This window comes from Theropithecus gelada, chromosome 6 (genome assembly GCF_003255815.1).
Source record: "Theropithecus gelada isolate Dixy chromosome 6, Tgel_1.0, whole genome shotgun sequence".
Taxonomy (NCBI): Eukaryota; Metazoa; Chordata; class Mammalia; order Primates; family Cercopithecidae; genus Theropithecus; species Theropithecus gelada.
Genome location: NC_037673.1, coordinates 118415024 through 118438683, shown reverse-complemented (window position 1 = coordinate 118438683; position 23660 = coordinate 118415024). Strand labels below are relative to the sequence as shown.

Here is a 23660-nt window from a genome sequence, read left to right as displayed (position 1 = left end):
AATTTATTTATTATTATTATACTGTAAGTTGTAGGGTACATGTGCATAACGTGCAGGTTTGTTACATATGTATACTTGTGCCTTGTTGGTGTGCTGCACCCATCAACTCGTCATTTACATCAGGTATAACTCCCAATGCAATCCCTCCCCCCGCCCCCCTCCCCATGATAGGCCCCGGTGTGTGATGTTCCCCTTCCCGAGTCCAAGTGATCTCATTGTTCAGTTCCCACCTATGAGTGAGAACATGCGGTGTTTGGTTTTCTGTTCTTGTGATAGTTTGCTAAGAATGATGGATTCCAGCTGCATCCATGTCCCTACAAAGGACACAAACTCATCCTTTTTTATGGCTGCATAGTATTCCATGGTGTATATATGCCACATTTTCTTAATCCAATCTGTCACTGATGGACATTTGGGTTGATTCCAAGTCTTTGCTATTGTGAATAGTGCTGCAATAAACATACGTGTGCATGTGTCTTTATAGCAGCATAATTTATAATCCTTTGGGTATATACCCAGTAATGGGATGGCTGGGTCATATGGTACATCTAGTTCTAGATCCTTGAGGAATCGCCATACTGTTTTCCATAATGGTTGAACTAGTTTACAATCCCACCAACAGTGTAAAAGTGTTCCTATTTCTCCACATCCTCTCCAGCATCTGTTGTTTCCTGACTTTTGAATGATCGCCATTCTAACTGGTGTGAGATGGTATCTCATTGTGGTTTTGATTTGCATTTCTCTGATGGCCAGTGATGATGAGCATTTTTTCATGTGTTTGTTGGCTGTATGAATGTCTTCTTTTGAGAAATGTCTATTCATATCCTTTGCCCACTTTAATTTTTTCTATTCAAGTCCCCTGAAGGCAGAAAGAATGATAATGTATCCTCTGGGAACAGACAGCTCAAGGTTACACTCTAGACAACCCAAAATTTCGTAGTCTTATAATTTATCATAAAAATTAATGCAAAATTTAGATTTCTGGTTTCTTTCCTTCTAAAATTCAGATGTTGAGACTTGTGAATTTCTGGTTCCTATCTGGAGAGTTAGAGAACCAGAAAGAGCCAAAAAAAAAAAAAAGGATGGACAAATAGCAAATTCACATTGAACCAGTTAGACTGAACATCTTATACTCAGTTTGGAGTGAGACGAGGTGGGGCATTATATACAGAGGATCAAAGATAAGAATTATGGCAGACATTTACAAAATTAAAGAAGCTAGATGACAAAGTGCAGAAAGACAAGAACTATCAACACAGAATTCTACACTTAGTAAAAATATTTTTTAAAATAAAGGACAAACAGAAACTTTCTTGCCAAAAAATTGTAGAAACTAGACCTACTCTTCAAGATATTTTGAGTCTTCAGGAAAAACAAATACACCAGCAGAAAACCTGGATTTAAACAAGGAAATAAAGAGCAATCAAAACTGAATAAATGAAAGTAAAAAAATGATTTACTCTTATGTTTAATTATTTCTAAACTGAATGGTTCAAATGTTCAAAGCAAAAATAGGAAAATCTATTATATGCTTATAGCATATGTAAAATGTTTAACAACAATGGCACAATAGAAGGCATAAAGTAATTGGCATTTACTGTTCTTAGATCATTATACTGCATATAAAGCAGCATAAAATTATGTGAAAGCAGATTTTGGTTAATTAAAAGTGTATATTATAAACTGTAGAGTGAACACTAAAAAACAATAATAAAATATGTACATGTAATAAATAGGTCAATGGAAGAGATAAGATGCTCAATTAACTAACAGGAGATCAAAAAAAGAAGAAAAACAAAGCAAAAAGATATGAAGCAAATAGAAAACAACTGCTAACTGGTAGATTTTAATCCAACCACATCAATAATCACATTGAAGAGAAATGGCCTAAAGATACCACTTAAAAGAGAGATTATCAGATTGGATAAAAAGCATTATCCAAACATATGCTATTGATTTAAAAAAAAAATCACCTTAAGTACACAGACATATGCAGCTTAAAAGTAAAATGATGGAGAAAGATACTGAATGTAAACACTAACCAAAAGAAAGCTAAAGCAGTGATATAAACTTCGGACAAGATGGACTTTAGCACAATAAACATTATCGGGGTTAAGGAGGGCCATTACGTAATGATAAAGGATCAGTGCCCCAAGAGCATAAATGCTAAAAGTTTACATACCTAACATACATGTTTCAAAATGCTTAAGGCAAAGAGTGACAAGATTGAAAGATCAAATAGGGAAACTGATATTCATAGTTGGAGGTTCCAACACACCTCTTAACAAAGTAGACAGAAAGAAACAGCAAAAATATGGATAATCTGAATACCATCAGCCAATTTGACTTAACATTTACAGATACCCCAACAGAATATATGCTGTCTTCAAGTGCACATGAAATATTTACCAAGATATGCTATACTCTGGACTATAACAAAAGTACAACATTCAAAGGAATAGAAATCACAAAATGTATGTTCACGGATCATAAAAGAACTAAATAAACAAAAAATAGCAAAAAGATACCGGAAAACCCGTTCGGAAATTAGGCAACACATTTCAAATTAAACCATGAGTCAAAGAGGGTTCAAGGGAAATTTAAAACATTTTAAACTAAGACAACAAAACAGCCTATGAAAATTTATGAGATGCAGCTAAAGTATTGCTTACAGATAAATGAATAGTATTAAATGCTTTTATTAGAAAAGGTCTAAAACCAGTAATTTAAGCTTCCACTTTAAGAAACCAGAAAAAAAAAACATAAATCAAGAAGATGGAAAGAATATAGAGTGGAACAAAAATCAATGAAAGTAAAAACAAACACAATATAGAAAAATCAATCAATACAAAATCTGTTCTCAAGTGGAACAACGTGGGTACAAATTATAAAAGGGAATTACTAAGGAAGAAGCAGGAGTGGAAAATCCAAAGAGCGGAAGATGTAGAAAAATATAATGATGATATCACCTAAGAGTGGTGTGTTCTTAATTACCTCATTTAATTCTTTTTGGGTTCCAGTTTCCTCATTTGTATAAAGAGGGTGAAAAAACATCTTTCAAAGGGCAAATGTACAGATTAAATGAGATATTCATAAAAAATACTTGGAAAAATAATAAAGAATCTTAGTTCTAAGTAGTATGATCAACAGACTAATTTTTATATAATGCATGAAATGTCATATTAAGTTCAACATACCTTTAAGGACCTCGAAGGTATGATATTACAGCAAAACAAAATTTATAAATTAGCATAAAAATTTTTTTTTGGTGGCAGTAATGGAGTTCATTTAGGAAAAGTAATTACAAACTAATAGCATGGCTTCTTGGTAAGTTTTCTCTTCAAGAACAAAGTAAGAAATATAAATGAGAAACTTCATAAGACAAATATAATCCACTGCAGATATACCTTTTTGCAGATTTTTTCAAAGTTGATATCATCACCAAGAGCAGATTTAGTTACTATATCAGGTTTCAATTCCTGCGAAAGAATAAAACAAATTTTAGTTACGTGTCTATCTTTAAATTAATCACTATTATTAAGTTCCTTTCTATGTCTTAAGAAACTTAATATTAAATAACATCTTAATTTTGAGAAAGGAATTAACTCCCACCACAGTAAGATATTATCATGCTACTAAAATAGCCACAGCAAAATGACTTTAAGAGCAAATCTTTCTGAGAACAACATACAAGGCAAGTAAGAAGCAGTATTTTCAAGGAACTCCATACAAACAACTCTAACCTTAGGATTTTATACCCAGTCAAACAGCTCTTCAAATATCTAATGTATAGAAAAACAGTTTTGAACTGCAAGAATTCAGGAAATATTATATATATGTGCCTCTTCTGAGGAATCTTCTAGAAGCCAGCAAAAGATAACTTTGATAAAATAATTGATGTTGAGTACTGCATCTATTTGTAGAGCTATGACTAAAATAAGTGTGGGGGTATAGGAGAAAGAACAGTAGGTAGGCTTTATATGTTTTGATTAAGCAAGAAAAACTACAACTAGAAAAAGTAGAGGAGATGGGGAAAGAATAAGATTACTGACTACCATCTAGGTCGGGTAAACAGGAGCTGAAGGATACTGTTCAAAATGAACAGAGTAGAAAATAAAAGATACATAAGAAAATGGAAAAGTATAGGCAATATGAGATATAAATACGTCATCCATGGAAAGAAAATACAGACTTTTCTAAATACCAAAATAATTTTTAAAAAATCTTTGACAAAGAAGACACATTAAGTAGAGAAATAAACGGTAAATACAACATAGAATATTCAGTAATTAGAATATAAAATATGACAGAGTTGAAAGGAAACACCAGGAATATAACGGAATGTGAATTAGTATAATGTACCCATTAGAAGAAAAATATTGTCAAACTGAATCACAAAGCAAAACCTAACTCTATACTGTATATAATAAAGACAAAGAACACAGTATTTAAAAAGGCTCAAAGATATAGTAGGCAAACAGGAAAAATTAGAAAGCAGGTGCTGAGACTGTGTTTCAGACAAAGCTGAGGCAAAGAAAACAAAATTAAGACAGAAGATAACATTTATGACTATGCGTCAAATAAAACACAACTATTACATAAAGCAGAAACTTCACGAAATAAAGGAAACAGAAATACTATTTATTAGCTCAAGACTCTGACACACAACTTCCAGTCAAGAAAGAACAAAATAGGGAAATAAAATTACAAGATCTTAAAAACAATTGTATCTTCTTCTCAAGTACACATGGAATATTGATAAAAATTATCATTAAGTCAAAGAAAGTATAGCAACAGTAAGCTCCATCAAGTAAAATACTATAAGCAACATTATCTGATCACAATGAAAAAGCAGAAATGAAAGAAAATCAACTAATCAACAAAGGAAAAATTTTAAAAGGCCTTTCCATCTGGAATTAAAACAATAAATAAACAAAACCATCTCAACTAAACAAGTCTTGAGAAAGGGGAAATATAAACAGATACGTCAGAATTTGTAACAACAAGAAAATACTACGTACCAAAATTTACGAAAAGCATTTAAAGTGGTTATTAGCCTTAAAACAACTGCATTGGTAAATAAAAATAATGAAAGTAAGTGAATTAAATTACTCAACTAAAAGTAACCGAAATTACCTCTGTCAATTCCTCATTTAACAAGTGAAAAGTAAGACTCAAATCATGTGATTTGTCCAAGGTCCTATAACCAGGTGGTAGAAAGACTGATCTTAACTAGTATCTTTATTAGATCATCATCTTTCTGGTCTACTGCCTCTATGATAAATTTAAAAAATCTCTACCATGTTTAAAAGCATTCACGAAAAACTAACAAAAAACGAGTTTATATTTCACGGTTTGTGGTGATGTCATATGATCCTTTAACCAAGACCATCAGAATCTTCTAGGTATGAGAAACACAGGTTTTAAAATGAAGCATGATTTATATGAGCTAAGTGTTATTATAACCCTTTCAGCAGAAGGGAATATATACATATGTTTTTTAATAAATGTGAGGCACTGAGCAACCCAAGCGAGTAATTTTGGCAACTTTTGTGGTCTTTCAGAAATATTTCAGGGAGAATGATGTGAAGGTTCAAAATAAACAAAATATATTTAAAAGACATACAGAAAGTGAAGTTGATATGAATTTACTCAGGTTGGGTATATTTAAAGAAATACGTTTGCCACTAAGGCTGTTAATTTGTTGGAGTAATTATTAGCAATACCCAATGTCAAGATTTGAAAGCTAACAAGTTAGCCAAATACATACTGTATGACAGATGTTGGTAGAAGACACAAGGCTCCTGGGTCAGAGACAAATGGCAGTTTATTACTCATAGCAATAGCAGGAGCCAGAGTATCAGAATTTTTAAAAAGCTCATTCACTGTTTTACTTTTTTTTCCCCAGAAACCCAAAGCCCCAGATACATGGTAGATATTAAACTTAAGACATTAAAAAATCCATGTAATAAAAACTACAGGGAGTCGTTTAGGAATACAATACCCCTAAAATGGGCTAATAAGTGGAAAACATATTATTTGATTGAGAAAGGGAAAACCATTTGTAGCTCTAGTAGCATGATACGCAAACACAAAGCATGATTACAATAACCTCTACTTTTAGAACCTAAGTAGTGATTAATTACACACCGTGTGCTAGGCTGAATAGCTCCTGGAAGACGTCCATGTCCTAATCCCCAGAGCCTATGAATACATTATTTCACATGGCAGAAAGGACTTTGCTGATGTAATTAAGAATTTTTAAGATGGGGTTATTATCCTGGATTATCCAGGTAAGTCAAATGTAATCACAATCTTCCTTACAAGAGGGTAGCAGAAAGGTCAAAGAGAAGGAGATGCAGAGAAAACAAACAAACAAACAAAAACATAAGTGTGGGAAATGGGGGAGGTTGAGGGGGAAGAGAGAGAAGGAAGAGAAGATGCTATGCTGCTTGCCTTGAAGATGGAGAAAGACGCCATGAGTCAGGGAATGCAGGTGGCCTATAGAAGCTGAAAAGGCAGGAAAATTTCTCCCCTAGAGACTACAAAGAGAATATAGCCCCACTGAAAGCCTACAGAAATAATACAGTCCTGTTACCGTTAGGACTTCTAACCTTCAGCACTGTAAGACAATACATTTGTGTTGTTTTATGCCACTAAATTTGTCATAATTTGATACAGAGGCACTAGGAAATTAAGGTATTTTCTATCTCCTACCAATCTTTGTATTATAAAATAATTCATTATACCGTATTATTTGGACAAACACTATATGCCATAAATAATAATTAAATATTTACCTTAAAACTAAGCAAAATATAGATGTATTTGGATGGCTTAAACTTTTTGTCTTATACCATTTATACTTCAGTATTTTGGATCAACTCGTTTATTACCTTAGTTTTAAATACAGCTCTTTGTGTCATTAAAAGGGAATACTATCTCCTAAAACATGGTTCACATAAAATGTAAAAATTGTGTTTAGCAAATATGGATGGATAGGAAAGCTGTGCTATAACTGGAATTGTCAGGTACTCTTTTAAGTAAACAATGAGAAACTAAGACTTTTTTAAGACACACAAAAACTGCAATAAATGATATATTATGAAGTTATTCTTATTCAGAAGAAATCAGGTACTGACTTTCAGAGTGAGGCTCCTTTTGATGTACTATTACAATTGCACAGATAGCACCTTAAATATTAGTGTTCCTACTAAAAGATTAGAGAAAATTTCACACACAGCTTTTCTGAATCCTCCTAAGAGTCTGCTGTGAAGTCTGCTTGGGAAGTTCATACTAAATTGTGAGGACTAGCAAATTATTTCTCTAACTGCTCTGAAACCTAGATTTACATATATTTTAACTCAGAATATCCATTTTTTAAGGGAGAATTTTAAAAAACTTTTTTTTTTTTTTTTTATCACTGTAGGACTGAATTTAACAGTGTCAATAATACATTATAATTTGGTCACAAAATACTTATGTTTTAAGAACATATAAATTACTTATCAAATTGATTATGGAAGCCAGTCATAGCAAAACTCAGTAGAATCTAGAAGATCAGTAATTAAAACTGGAGGAGACATGAAGAATTGAGTTTTCAAGATCTGACGTAATTAATTATTTACAAAGAATGCCTGGGAAGATGGACAACGTCCCTGGATTTGAGGTTGGGGTCCCTTACCTGACAATACATCAACTCTCTTCATTATAAATTGTTTTCTACACGTGCACTGGAAAGCAAGTAAGCCCTAATTTGGCAAAAAAGTAGCAAACTCTGAAAGACAAATGGTATGTAGAGGCTTAGGCACTAAAGAATCACTACAGCTTTCTGGCTAACTATTCAGAAGTGTACATATATTCTAACCAGCTTGCTGAGAACAATTCTGCTTCAAGTGAGAACATGGTTGGGCAATAAGACATGTAGTCAAAAAAAAAAAAATGCATTGAGGACATACATAAAACAAACAACTTATGCTTATAATAACCTTTGTTCTCCATATTCTTGACATAAAAATGGAATGAAGAGCCTAGAGTGTAAGTTCTTCAAGGGTAAGAATGGTGTCTTATTCGCTTTGACTGTCAGACTCAAGCACAATGACACATGTTGAACAGAACTGGACCAGTGTAGAAACATTTTAAATGTCTATTTCCTTTTTTCCCCAACTTTCATTTTAGATATAAGGGTACATGTACAGATTTGTTACATGGGAATATTGTGTGATGCTGAGGTTTGGAGTGCAGATCCCGTTCGTGCTGGGAGTGAGGACAGTACCCCATTGGTAGTTTTTAAACCCAGCTTTCTCCCCACTGTGTAGTCCACAGTGTCTATTGTTCCCATATTTAAGCCAATGGGTACTCAATGATTAGCTCCCACTTATAAGTGAGAACATGCAGTATTTGCTTTTCTCTTCCTCTGTTAATTTGCTTAAGAATACAGCCTGCAGCTCCATTCATGTTGCTGCAAAGGACACAATTTCCCTTTTTTTAAATTTTTTAATGGCTGCACAGTATTCCATAGTATATATGGACCATTTTCTTTATTCAATCTACCACTGATGGGCACCTGCACTGATTCCATGTCTTTGCTATTGTAAGTAGTGCAGCTGTGAACATAGATGTCCATGTGTCTTTGGTAGAATGACTTACTTTTTTTGGGTATACACCCAGTAGTGGTATTCCTGGGTTGAATGGCAGCTCCGTTTTAAGTCTATTTCTTAGTGAGAAAAAAAAAAATCAGTTAAGTCTCTTATTAGCAAAAAGTCAAATCCAAGATTTGCCAAAAAATTTTCAGTTGCCAATCTAGGCTTTTTCTTTAGAGAAACAAAGTTGAAAGACAGCAACTACTAGGGAAAAAAAAATCAGCCAAGAGGACTACTAGAGTGTTGCAAAGAAGAGTACTTACTGCTCATTTCTACATTACTCTGTTTTACTTATAATGGGAGAAGGTAAAGCACTACTTAAAGACTTACTGAAATATACAGATTTATAATTGTGAATGGTTGAGAAACTACATTAGGTAACAAGCCAGGCAGATCCCAGATACAACCTTGTTCTTTCTGAGGAAAGATTTCATGCCAAATGGAAAACTAAGATCCATTTCCAGACCCAGTAATAGACATTTTAGACAGAAGTTATATACCTATTCCAAGGACATTTTATATGTACTCAGCGTTTAAAGATCACCTAGTCCCTCATGCACCACACTTAATCCTGGTTAATAGCAGTTAAAATTGTGAAAGAAACTAGTTTGTGCTTATATGATACTGTTACACCATGTTCTTCCTAGTGCATATTGTTAATGCTAAGTAAGATGATTAACCAGACAGCATCACTTAGCTTTCCTTCATCTAAAACTAATTCCAGGCAGGGTGCAGTGGCTCACACCTGTAACCTCAGCACTTTGGGAGGCCGAGGTGGGCGGATCATGAGGTCAGGAGATCGAGACCATCATGGACAACGTGGTGAAACCCTGTCTCTACTAAAAAAAAAATACAAAAATTAGCTGGGTGTGGCAGCGGGTGCCTGTAATCCCAGCTACTCAGGAGACTGAGGCAGGAGAATCGCTTGAACCCGGGAGGCGGAGGTTGCAGTGAGCCAAGATCATGCCACTGCAACCCAGCTGGCGACAGAGCTATACTCCGTCTCAAACAAACAAGCAAACAAACAAATTCCAATGTCTTTTTTTTTTTTTTCAGATAAATATAGTTCTCTTGAATTTAGATTTTTCTCTAAATTGAATATAACTGCAAATACTCTTCTGCTTTTTGGCTATATTCTGTTGTCAGTGATGATCAATTAAAAATTGTTTTAATTCCTTCCTAATTATGTTAAACTAATATTATTCATGTTTTCAACATTAAAGACATCATCCCCTAATAACCAGATCCATCAGAATTATTCCAGTTCTCTTATTCCACACAGTGCTAGATGCCACTTTTTGCTTTTACATAAAATATCAAACTAAGTCAAAATTAGGTAATCCCAATTTTGGTTATTTGGCTACAACCTTGTCTTTCTTCTTTCCAGGGACTTTGTTTGAACAATCTAATATAGTGACTCATAACCGTATAAGCAGTGTAGCGTTGCCTCTGGTTAAGTAGGGAAAGTAAACATTTGTAACCAAACTATTCTGTATTGTGCTGTGGGAAAGGAGATTGGGTAAATACAAAAAGCAACTTGGAGGCAATAATCATGTTGACATTTTTAATTTCAAGAGAATCTTATCAGAGTCAGGCTTTTAACTTAATAAAATACAAAACACATTTGTATTTTCCAAAGTGTGATCAAAATTGGAATAGTATATTTAGGTTATAAGGGATTAATCCCCAATACAAAAAATTAGAAGGTACCAAGAAAAGTCTGAGTTCTAGATTTTTGGTCTATTTGAAAATGAGTCATTTCTCTGAAATAAAGAATCTGAAATAACTTGTGAGAGAGTGAGAGACATCAAAATCTTCATACTTTTCTATAGTTGAGAATTTCATTATGATTACCTTTCAGTGACAACAAAAACTTTATTTCCTAAATACTGTTCTGCTTTTTACATACAGTTCTAGATGAAACTTCAATAAAGTTATACTCTATCATCATATTGCCAATAGATTTTTTTTTTCCAAATAAAATATCACTACCTTCTTCTTACACCTATTCCTTTGTTCTCTATGGAAACAAACTGCATCTCAATCTTCTGCCGCTAGGATTAGACAGCTCAGTGTCATGAGATATTGGGAGTCCCTTTACTATGCTTCTGTTATGCTCCTATCACCGTTTCTGCTTTCTCTTTGGTACTGTCAGTTGTATCTGTTCCCTCCATTGTATTACCATTATCCCACTCCTAGGTTCAAGACTTCTTTATGGATTGTGTGGATTATAATAGCCTAATTGCTCTTCCAGACTCCAGGATGAGTAACTCCAAGGGCCATTACATCACCATCCGGAATACAGAATGAAGTCAAACTTTCAGTTTGGTATTTAAATCCTTTCAGTACTTGGTCTCAATGTATCTTTCTGATCTAACTGCTCTAATTTTATAACACACTTCCATGTTTAACATTCAATTCTACATAGAATCACCTGAATAAATTTTCTACCTCAATATCTTTGTAGTATTTTTGCTTTTTAAAATTTTGTCTTTAGAATGCCTTCTAACTGGCTACCTAACTTTCTCACTCCCTTTCCTTCCAATCAAAAACTATCCATGTTTTCGGTTTTGGTTTTTAAATACCACTAACAATGAAGCAGGACTTCTTAGAGAAATGGCTGATTACAGATATGAGGCAGAAAAAGTATAAACCCTGTGATAATTTCTTATGCCGGAAAAGGACAAAAGGAGTTCAAATTAGGGTCTCAAACAAGTTATGTAGGCTGGCTTAAAAGGGCTACCACTGGCTAAATTTGGGTGTCAAAAAGCATACTGACAGCAATGAATCACAACCACATTGATCATATATTTGTTGTTCAGACTACAGCCCATTTGAGAATAAAATAAGGCACCATTAATAAACATGCTGGGCCATATGGTGAATGAACACCAAGACAATCCCAGGGAAATCTGGTTATATGATCACCCTAATTATAACACTTGTCAACACTTGCCATCTCCAAATGCTCTTTATTTTCTCTCCAACTCACTTCATTGGCTTTTATCCCAGTTACATCAATCCCATTATTTTAAGCCCGTGATGATCTCCACGCCGCTAAATCTAATGAATAAGTCTCAGTACTCCTCTTACTCAACATATCAGCAGCACTGTCCCCTTCTTGGCCTATCAATTTTTGTTAATTCTTCCTTTCTTCTTGATACTCTATCTTCATTTGACTTACGTCAGACCCATATTCTTGGTTAATTTTTCTTTGTCTCCTTTGCTAGTTCTTTCTGTTCTCTCTAACTTTAAGAATGGACCAGGACTCTGTCCTTGGTACTCTTCCTTTTACTATTATCTAATAATACCTCAGTGATTTCATCCAGTTTCATTATTTTAAATATCATATATATGTGAACATCTCCCCAAAATCTCCATCTGTAGCCAAGATAATTTCTCTGAACTCCAGACTTACATAACCAAGTATCTACTTCACATCATCATTCCTAATCCTTCCCACTCTGCTCTATTTCTTCCACAGTATATAATCTACTAACATGCTATACAATTAACTTATTTATTATGTTGTCTACCCTAATCCCCCAACTCCCCACAAAAATAAATTACAAAAGATCGGAAACCTTTCTCTACTCTTCTCAGGTATACCATAAGTGTCTAGAAAAGTACACCGCATTTGGTAAATGCTCAATAAGTGCTTGTTGAAAGAATGGATACTGAAGTTATTTTTACTTGTTAGGTAATATAAATTGTTACACTAAATATTTCAGTTATCACAGTATTAGATATAACATAAACCAGACAGGTCAGTAAACACTGCCACTGTGCAGGAACCATGGCAGAGTGTATTTAATAACTATGTCCTTCATTCAGGTTTATTATTTTCTATTACCTAGATTAAAAAAATACAGCAGTTAATCTTTACTCTTGATCATGTTGAGATGAGTTTAAATCACTATCTTCCCTTACACAGACTTCATGAATAGAAACTAATAATCTAAAAGCTTTGTATTTCTTGATTCTACAGATACTTCCTTTACAATGTAAAAAAGAAAAACAAAACCCAATACCAAAACAAAATAATGAAGCAATACAAATTTAAGTTTTTCACCCCACAATTTCTAAAGTTTCACTCAAGTTTTAAGACTCAGCTTCCTGTTACAGAAAGACTTCCTTGAATCTTCAAGCAGTGCTAAGTGTCCCTCCTCAAATACGTCTATCAGCATCTTTCAACACATCACAGTGAAGCTCTCTCCATTTTTCTAATTAGAATTTAAGCTTCTCAAAGGCAGGCACCATATTAATTTCTATATTTTTGTAAACTAGCCAAACATGGTGCACACAAAGTATAGACATAATATATTTTTGTTGAGCCAAAATAAAATGTTTTGGTCATGAGGATGGTTCTGAGATGAGATTATAAGTAAGTTTTTGAACTTTTCTGGTAAAGTACCAGACTAAAAAATATCAAGTAAAACTTTTGTCTTTTAAATCCTACAGTGCTAACTGAAATAAAGAGAGCCACTTTAGCTTCTGGTCTAAAGTCACAATGCAATCTGTACAATGATAATGGATTGTGTGGTATAGCTGGTCTGGAAAATATCTCTGTTCTGGATCCCTCTGTCATTATGAAAAGTTTTAGTGTAACTTTTCATAATCGTATTGAAGGCAATGGTCATCTTAAATAACATTTCATTTATGCCATTTATATGGATTAAAAGACTATAGAAATTCAAATTCTTAAAAATTAAAGTGTACCATGGCTAGGAATGTTGATGTTGTATATTTTATTTACTCACCACAGCAAATAAGTGAAACAAAAATTATATACTGCTATAACCTCTTACACATCTTTTTATAGATGTGCCCATTTATATTTGAAACATGTCACAGAAACTTCACAGAAAGCCTTCTATGTGCAGAACACTGTGTAAAAAGGCAATCCAAACAGAGTTTCATGTTTGAAATAACATGCCAATAACCTGTCATAGTAACAAAAAGAAAGATGTGTTAATAACAGATTTCTAAAAACTGATTACCTAAGCACTGTGTGTATGAGGATGAAGTAAGCAGGGTAATTTTAAGTAAGTGGGGTAATTTCTGTTTAGCGCAGTTGGTGGGAACAATAAAAATATAACCAAATTACTAGAGGAGCTTTCTCCAATCACACAAAACCCCCATCCATTATGACATATGCCCTAAGGCATGAAGCCTTATGCATACATCCTCCATCTTTCCCAATAAAATCACTACTTTAGAGGTTGGTGAAAGCTGTGAAAATGATAGTCTGATTTTGCAGAAGTATGTGTGATGTGGTGGAAAATCCTGCCTTGTTATCAGGCAAAACTGTAGAAACTTAAAAAACAAGAATGCGTAATGTATAGGGAATATAATGTTGACTGTAGTATGTACATAGAAATGAGGTTAATACAGTTGTGCATGATGACAGGGGTCAACTGATGAAAATGCTTTTAATACTCATGAAAAATTAGATCCCATCTGGCAGACAATAGGAAGCTAATTTAGGGTCTTGAACAGGAGAACAATATAATAAAACAAAGTAAGTTTACTACTAAGAAATTTTACTAGTGTCAGGTTTTTGCTGGCAGCCAGTTAAAGAATTACTAAATGTCTACAAATAGTACTGTCTCACTTTAATTCCAAGTTGAATTTCATGTCAAAAGTTGAATCTTCATATTCTAAAAACTAAGCTTAATGCATTTTTCACCTATAAATTATTTTCATCAATATATAAAAATAATTTTCAGTCAACAAAAGCTTAAAAAACTTGTATAATTCAATTGTAGAATGATCTGCATCTTATCAAAAAATATTAATTAAACATAAACATTAGCAAATAATGCAGTCAAATGAAGCTCCCAAAACTTCTGTTTTACCATACAGTCCTATCTCTCACAGTAAAATACTTTTTAGAAAATCAGGCAAAACAGCTTGTTTAATGTAAGTGATTAAACATGATCACATTTTTTATACCAAATAAAAACATCAAAATTATTCTTGGCATATAAAATGACTCACTTCTATCAGGTTCAAAGAGGCAGACAGAGAAAATGACACCCAGCAATTACATCAGGCTGAAGATTCTACATAGAACACTTCTGTATTCTAAGAAATAAGTTGAACAACCTTTTTCATTCTGGACATTCCCTTCTAACAAAATGGATGGCCTTGTGAAGAAAAGCTTACTGTTTGCATATAATTTGTCTCTATTTAACCCCAAATTGACGTGATATCCAGTTAAAAAAACAAAAAGAATATCCCATTTTGTAAGACCAGTTACTTACTGATCCTATTGCTGCTTTTCTCTAGGGCGCTTTGTCTCCTATTATGTGTTTCCAACAAAATATGTTGTAATATTTAACTCTTTTCTCAAGCACCATATTATTTCAGACTGGAATCATGATAGTAGTATTGGTTGTCCAAAATTTTTGAATTAATAATTTAAAAATGCTTTGGATACTTTCACAGTTATTAGGAAATGTTTGGCTAAGGTTTAGGTTCAAATTTCCAGAATTACAAAACAAAAAATCAAATCAAAACAAAACAAAAATAAATGGGAAATATTTTTTTAAAAAGCATATTATACTGCTTTCTTCCTTCATACTGCTGAATCTTGTTTATACACTCAGTAGCCTCTGAAGTAGGCTTATCTAGGTGAAGAATTCCAGAATCAGTTCCTTATTTAAAACTTAGTTGTATACTATGACTCAGTAAATAGTAATAGCATTTTCATCTCTTTTGCCAACAAAGGCCTGCAACTTGTTCTTTGTGTTCAAACAGAAGCAAGCAAGTTCAAAAACAGACAATATATACTACTGCTATTTTTCACATATGTTCTTATTTAGAAGACAAGAATATTTTAAGGCAATCACAGACTTTACATAAACATGGTCTACAATGAAAATCATGACCCCTATATATTAAAAATGCAACAGTAAGAATTTCAGGAATATGACCTATACAAAATAGTAACTTAAAGCTGTAGAAACCACATGTCAGAAAGCAAACTGGGATTTCAGTATGATGATCTGTTACTGAATGCTGTTTCATGAGTGTGAGGAGAGCATTATATACTGATCTTCTAAAATAGTGCTATGATTTCCTGTTTATAATTTCAAAGGTCACAGTTAAGTACAGAAGGCTAACAAACCAGGACATCTTTCTTGCTCTCCTTTTAGAAACAAAAGTTCTACCTTTTAAAAAATTAAATTGGAAGTTATATGGTCTTAGGGTATTGGCTAAGGTGACCGTATAAAATGAAGAACCTTTTTCCTCCTGTTTCTGATACCTAACAAGCAAAAAGAAAAGCCTCTGATTACAGATTCGTCTTAATAACAGTTCCATAGTATTCCATTTATCTTTAGAGACTCAGAACAACCTCAACATTGTAAATGTGCCAACATGTAAAAAAAAAAAAATTTGCAGTAGAAATCACTCCGTCAGCTAGTCAAGCAGCATTCACTATATATCAGACACATTACTAGGTGTTAGGAACAATTAATTGAGTAAAATAACCCATTTTCTTAAGAAGTTCTCTCTAAGCAGCAGGAGTGGCATGAAAGCAGACTGCTATACCATATGATAGCACAAATACACGAAGTAAAAGGGCCTGTATGGAGTAGGTAAGTAATTCTTCTGGGGTTAGAGTTCCAGAAGTGCCAGGGAAAGTTTCCTAGAGCTAATAACATAAGAATTTGGTGTTGAAGGAAGAGGAAGTGTTTGTTCAGGTGGGAGAGATGTGCTATGTTTAAAAACTCTGATGTAGGCAATGGGGCATGAAACTGCTAAGTTTGGGATTCAGTTTAGCTGGTAAAAAAAAAGGTACAGGGTAAGTGGAAGATAGAGAAGCAACAGAGGGGTAGCTAGAGTACAGACCACAAAGGGTCTTGTATATCATACAGGGAAGAAGTCCAATTAGATATGCATTTTAGAAAGGTCACTGGTTAGAGTGCAGAACATGATCTGAAGGCGAGACCAGAGGCAGGAAGTCTATTATGATTTGAACGTGTTTTTAAATGTGCTCATTTCAAAAACACCTAATTCATCATTCCCTTCTTGAAAGAGTTTCTTCAATACTCTTGGTTCTTTTTCTCCTTCACTGGCTACATTTTTTCAGTCTCTTTTACTTTTTCTTCTTCATCTTCCTAAAATCAAAACTGTAGTGTGTCTTGAGGCCCTCAGAATAAGATAACATGATTAATCATCCTCATACCCCCAATCCTGAAAACAACCATAACACCTGGACATGCTACCCAAAAGCCCTACCTGCCTATCTGAAGATATTAGAAAGTAAATGGAAACAGACAGACTCTAATGGACGGTCCACCAAGCTTACTTGGAGGAAAGAAGATGGAAAGCTGTACAGCACAAGTAGTTACCATTTCTTCAAGGTTTAGCCTAAGGCCAACTGCAATCAGCAGGATTTAGAAACAGTGGCAGAGCTACCCCTGAAAAAATGAATCCAGGATACTTTATCTGCTGAGAGAGCAGGGTAAGCCCAGAAGGGAGAGAGAGAAAAAATCTCTAAATATCTTAAGCGTTCAGATAAGTAGTAGATTTAAAGCATCTTGCTGAAAGACAAAAGATCTAAACTGAAACTGGAACTGCTGTCTAAGAAACATAGTTTAAAGTTAAAATCTAGCCAAGAAAATTCATTAAAACAGCCACTTATTCAAGAAAAATAACCAAATCCAGAATCTCTGCAACTTCATAATGGCCAGGGTACAGTCCAAAATTACCCAGGAAATTTTGAACAGGAAAGGAAAGGAAAAAGAACATTTTTCTTCTCCATAAACAAAAATAGCTATTATCACTATCCTTGATGGTGTTCAAAAAAAATTCAAAGAATGAAAATATTATCAGAGAAATAAATTATTGCAGCAGAGAAATAGAAACAATAAAAATATTTTAACAGATGTTGCCATAGAACATTAATCGCTGGGTGAAAGACTACAGGATATTCACACAGTCTCACAGTATCATTTCACAGATTACTTAGTAACAGCAAACCGAAAAGATACCTTTACAATGGAGAAATCTGGCATATGGCACTTAAATCAAGTGCCAGAAAATTCAGCACTGATAGTAAAGGTACAAAAATGCATGTGATACAATGCACTATTATTATCATATTGCAGTATTACAATTTTCTATAGGTTTGAAGTATTTTCCAAAAAGTTGGAAGTTAAAGTATAAATACAGTATTATACATCATGAAACACAAAAGAAAAGCTAAAAGGAAGATTATTACACATCAGGGAGGGGAGAATTAAAGTAGCTATCTTGGGATCTATTCATTTCCTTTAACGGGAGGAAACTCTAGGAAAGGGAAGTGATGCAGTTTAGTCTTCGTGTTAACATGATGGTAAGCAGTCCCTCTGGTAGATAGGATAATGAGTTTTTGTTAGGAGGAGGGTCCTTATCTGAAGAATGATCTTAGTAGTCTGTCCCTTGTTAAGGATGCTTAAAATAAACAAACCCAGAATTTACGGGTTTATGAAGCCTGGCACACTGGAGAATATCATGTAAGCTATATAACCTGAGGATATTACATGGAGAAGTTTCAAAATGTAAATGCTCTCTGATATGAGGTAATAACCAGACTCATTTGGAGACTCTGCGCTAGAAAGTACACGTCTGATGTGGAAAGGAAGGGCCTGTGGAATTACATAGAGTCCCAGATCTCTCTCCTTGCTTCACCTGTCCCCTTTGACTATTTGCATCTTTACAATTATTAGTAAAGCTGATTCTAGGTAAGAGCTCTAACACATTGAGTCTGATTTGATAACATATTAGCTCACAAATAAAATTGTCAGAAATAATTATAGTGTAAGATTAATGATACTTTTAATATGATTACTTTCATAGAATAAACGAACAAAATGTCAAGTTGACATAGCTAATTAGCACAGTACAGTGTACTTACAGGCTTCAATAAGGTATCTTTTACCCTATGAAGGAACTTGTTTAGGCACTCATAGGAAAAAAATTTACCAAAACCACAGTATGTGAAACTATAGAAAAAAACTCAATAACTTTTTAAAAAGCATATATAACCAGAAACATCACAAAATTCTAAAGAGTATATGAATACATACAACGATAAACCTCCAATCTAAGGGGTATACGCAGCCTAGAATACTTCTGAACATGTCCTCTGAAATGGGATTCTCCCTAGAGTTGTGATGAGGTTCAAATGATATGATAATTACATTATTTTGATGATATATCATTTCACTTAACTTTTATGCCTTTACAGATTATAACCTATACTATTTTTTTCGATTTGTGATCTCCTAATGACAATCACTTAGGATCAAGCTGTGCAGAAGCCTGAGACAAAGTGATCCTAACTACTGATTACAAGCTCAAAGGTTGGTTTTAATAATAGATTTCAGAATATAAAACTAGGGGAAGAATAAAACAAAAGGAGAGAGTTTTAAACTAGAGGAAAAGAGGTAGCAGGCAGAACAAGGTCTCAAAGAAGAACACATAAATTCTCATATTAAGAATATTCAGGATAGGAAGAAATAACAGCCTTGGAGAGGAAGAGGTTAAAAAAGAATACAGATAGGCCAGGAGTGGTTGCTCACGCCTGTAATCCCAGCACTTTGGGAGGCCGATGCAGGCGGATCACCCGAGGTCAGGCGTTTGAGACCGGCCTGGTCAACATGGCAAAACCTCATCTCTACTAAAAATACAAGTTAGCCAGGCGTGGTGGCAGGCACCTGTAGTCCCAGCTACTCAGGAGGCTGTAGCAGGAGAATCATTTGAACCCAGAAGGCGGAGGTTGCAGTGAGCAGAGATGGGGACACCGCACTCCAGCCTGGGCAACAGAGATAGACTCCGTCTCAAATAAAAAAAAAAAAAGAAATACAGATATAGGCTACTGTGTATATTTACCTGTGAGGAATTAAAGGATCTGAAGATATGTTGCACATCTTTGGGTCTTTTTTTTCCTAGATGGCAAGTTTCATGTTTATTAAATGATCTCCTCCAATATCTAGGAAAGTGTCTAGCTATATCATAGGATGTTCTCATCTTACTGAAGCAGTATACTACAGTGGATAACATAATTAGCTTTATAATCAGTTATAAGTTGCTTAATTTCTCTAAGCTTGAGTTTCCTATTCTGTAAGACAGGGATAAAAATGGTATCTACCTAGTGAGACAGTAAATATAAAACACATCATATACTGCCTGGCGCATAGTAAATGCTCAGTAAAAGCTAGTTGTTACTTTCATTATCGAGTAAGAGATTTGTTGCACATTTTGAGTAATTTCAGTATATGTTTGAATTTTACCATCTCCTTTTCCAGCTAAGTAACTTACTGATCTTTAAATGTTGATAGCTAATTTAACTAACTTTCAAAGAAAAAGAAACTGTTTTAGAAGCCAATATTTCTACTAATATCAAAGTTAAAAGTATAGACACTATTAGAAAAGGCAGCAAAGACTTGGGTTTCATACACCATAGTCTATAAAATTAGAACCTATGATTTTAAAGGATAAAGATCAAGTCAATTTTTTTCTTGGTTGGGCAGAAAAAGCAAACTCTCATTTCTAAAAATACTCAGGATTTCTTCACAAAGAAGTCATCCTGCAACAAAATACCCTATTATTATAGAAAGCAAGAATAGGACAGTATGTCATCAATAAGACTATAAAAATGAAGCAGTATCTGAGCCAAGGAAAAAATTTCTCTGGAAAAATAAATAAGCAGAGGTCTTTTCTCCAAATTTAATTAAGACTGAGAGTTTGTTTTGTCACCATTTATTTGATACTCTCAAGTAGGTAATAACCACTTCCTAAGAAAATTACAAATGACCTATTAATTAAGAAAAATGCTGTATGTATTTGCTTTGTTTAGAAAAGACAAAAAAAATTGTAAAAGAACCATAAATAAGGAATAAAATTTGACATCTAAGAACAGCAAATATATAGTCTTTCTAGTATTCACTTTATATTTAAATTTATTCCAGTTTTTAAAAAGCATTACAAAAGAAGTTGAAGTCACAGTAGCCAACCCAGTATGCCCTAATTCCTGCTACAAATTCAAGACATATACATACTATGAATTTTATGAATTCAAGGAATACATAGGCTATGAATTTGGCTTTCTATGATGCAACCATTCCATTGCATAATCACAGTGAAAAATACAACACAAACCAAACCAAACCAAACCAAACCACGGTAGTGATGTGGTAATCTTGTAAACTACAAACTTTATCACTGAATCAGATTTCCCTTTGCTGATGAGATTCAAAACAAAAAAAAGAAAACAGGCTTTACATTTAGATCAAAAAGGACAACTTTTCTTTCTAATTAACTTAACCAAATGTATCACTGAAATTTACAACAGGGAAGTATTCTAAAGATTGAGTATCTTTTGTTCTCAAACTCTTCGTACACTGCATACAAGTTATTATATATAATAAACCATGGAAAGAATGTAGTGTGTGCATATATATATTTTACATATATCTATATAAATATTTAAATTCCAGTTTATTCCAGTTTTTAAACAGCATTACAAAAGAAGTTAAAGTCAGAGTAGCCAACTGTACATTGTGTGTTTATGTGTATATATATACATGCATACACACACACACACACTACATTCTTTCCATGGTAAAATAAAATCAGCAATTATATAGTAGCTCAAAGCCTCTGAATAATTTAAGACTACAAAAATGACTATTCAGAAGAAATTACAGGGAAAAATTTAAGTAGGCAATGTAATTTAGTAAGAACCTTGGTTAAGAGAAAGTGAAAGAGATAAATTGTAACTTCCTATTTTATTGCTATTCTCAAGGCAAAATCTCTAAAGATTTTATTTCTCATAGGACTATCATTAAAAAAAGGTATATGAAAAAGACTAAATAATCTGCAAACCACAGAGACACAAATCATCACTGACAGTCAAATACAGAATACTTTCTCTTCTTGAATGACTGGATACAAAGGGGATTATAACTTTGAGAAAGAAAAGTTTTATCAGATGGATTCCATGAATTTTACAAGAGTGTGCATTGAGGGGAGGGAAGAACACAAGAAACAAATATACTTCATATCAAAGAGTCGTTTCCTAGATGTTTTTATTCAGATTAACTGGGATAACTCTGTCCTATTAAACACTTTAGTATCCCCTTAAAAGAAAGGGTGAGAAGCTTTGATAACCTAACTCAATTAAAATATTGTTAGAGAGTTTTCTTTCTCTTTTACCTAATTCAAAACTTGAAAGTTATACCAAAATATAATAGGCAAACATGCATGCAAAATGACCCTGCAATTAAGAAAATTGCTGGGACCAAATGTTGTTTTTAAGTTCTACAGTAAAACAGTCTCCCAGACATTTAATGTCATGTCATTTGGTAAATGAAAGTTTCCTCAAAGTAAGAGCAGCGAGAAGACCTAAAAATTATGCTAGTGAAGAGTCTGACTGAAAAAAAACAAACATATGGGATCATGTTGGCCTAACACTAATTTTACTTGAAGTTACTACAGAACTGAATAAAATGCAGATACCAATACATAAAATTTATTGAGTTGGCAACAAGGAAAGCATGATGTCAGCCACCAATATCACCATCCACATTCCCAAATAGCGTGAAGACTTTAATTCTCGAACTGACTTCATGTTAAAGTTACAGTAAAAATTAAAAACCTGAGGCATGAGGCATTATTAAACATAGATGAATTTAGTTTGGCACAATTTTGACTCAAATTAGCCTAGCACTTTAACAAATTCAGTCAAAAACATAGAAAAATGCAAGCTTAAACATTACAATTTTCTAAATGTACTACATTTTCTCCAAATAGACTGATACAAGATATCTTAGGCAACTCTCAAGCATATTCAAGTAAGCAATACCACACACAAACAAAATGCAGGATAACAGGATACTCAGAAATATACGCACATTCACACCCACAGAAGTCCTTACCTTCATGGCATGGATCTCTTCAAGCAATCGTTGCGCCCGTCTTTGGTTTTTTAACAGTGCATCTTCAGTACCCCTACAAAAAATACATTACAATATGTAGCCAGGCAAAGCATTAATTTTTAGACTCATACTGTAATGGATAATCACTTCATTTCTTTTTAGAAAAGCGTAATAAATATCTAAATAACAAACACGCCACTATCCTACACTGCCCATTTTCCCCACTCCCAAAGGAAACCTCAATTTACTAAACAAACCCATATGTCAGTAACTGGCAAAATTAAGTACTGTCTTGGCATTGTATTAATGACTATCATTGCTGATAGTTTGCCTTCTCTAGTTCCTTAACAACACTTTTTTAATCAATCAATAGTATATTTTATGTAATATAAATTTCGTAAGTTACAATTAGAATTTGGCTACAATTTTATCTAATGAAAATTTGCTCTCTGGAATTTAAGAAAAAAATAAAGAAGGGCTATATTCTGACATATTTATGAAAAAGCAGGAAACTAATCAGAAAAAAACATATTTGAAGGCTAAGTATTCATGCTTACATTATAAGAAGAACTAAATAAAATACTTTTTCACTAACACTAGTGATACTGAAAATACAAAATACTGTATTTTTCCAAAAAATTACATGGAACACAATGTTCTAATAAACACTTTCACAAGGTACTGAAGATTTCAAATTGCTTAGCAATTCAAGAACAAATGTGATATAAAATCTTCAAAACTGATTGTTAAGGTATTACTAGATTTGTTAAGCTGTATCAGTATCTTAAAATAACTTCTAATAACATAAAACAGATAAGCCCAAGGGAATTTTATTCTGAAGAGACCAAAAGAGAGTTTTGCAAAAGCAGCAGAAAAATTCATCCTGTATCTTGAGCAATGATGTCCAAACCATAGAAGGGCATGCTGACACAGCACATTCTATCTCACATCATCTCCACATACGAAACAAAAATGCTGTATGAGTAAGATATTTGATTACTTCTCTATATCCCACCCTAAACATTTTAAAGCATCAAATAAAAACAACTTTTGACATTTTATTAGTCACAAGTTCATGACTTTAAAT

At 33.5% G+C, this 23660-nt stretch overlaps 1 protein-coding gene across 1 annotated transcript in view; it reads right to left on the bottom strand.

The window, feature by feature from the left end:
* The window catches only part of SRFBP1 (serum response factor binding protein 1), a 61781-nt gene that overhangs the window by 25957 nt on the left and 12164 nt on the right, over positions 1-23660 (bottom strand). The window contains exons 3-4 of the mRNA XM_025387371.1: positions 22574-22646; positions 3408-3479 (exon numbers count right to left, since the gene is read on the bottom strand). Of these exons, the coding sequence (XP_025243156.1) occupies positions 3408-3479; positions 22574-22646 (145 nt within the window). The remainder of the gene's footprint in view (positions 1-3407; positions 3480-22573; positions 22647-23660) is intronic.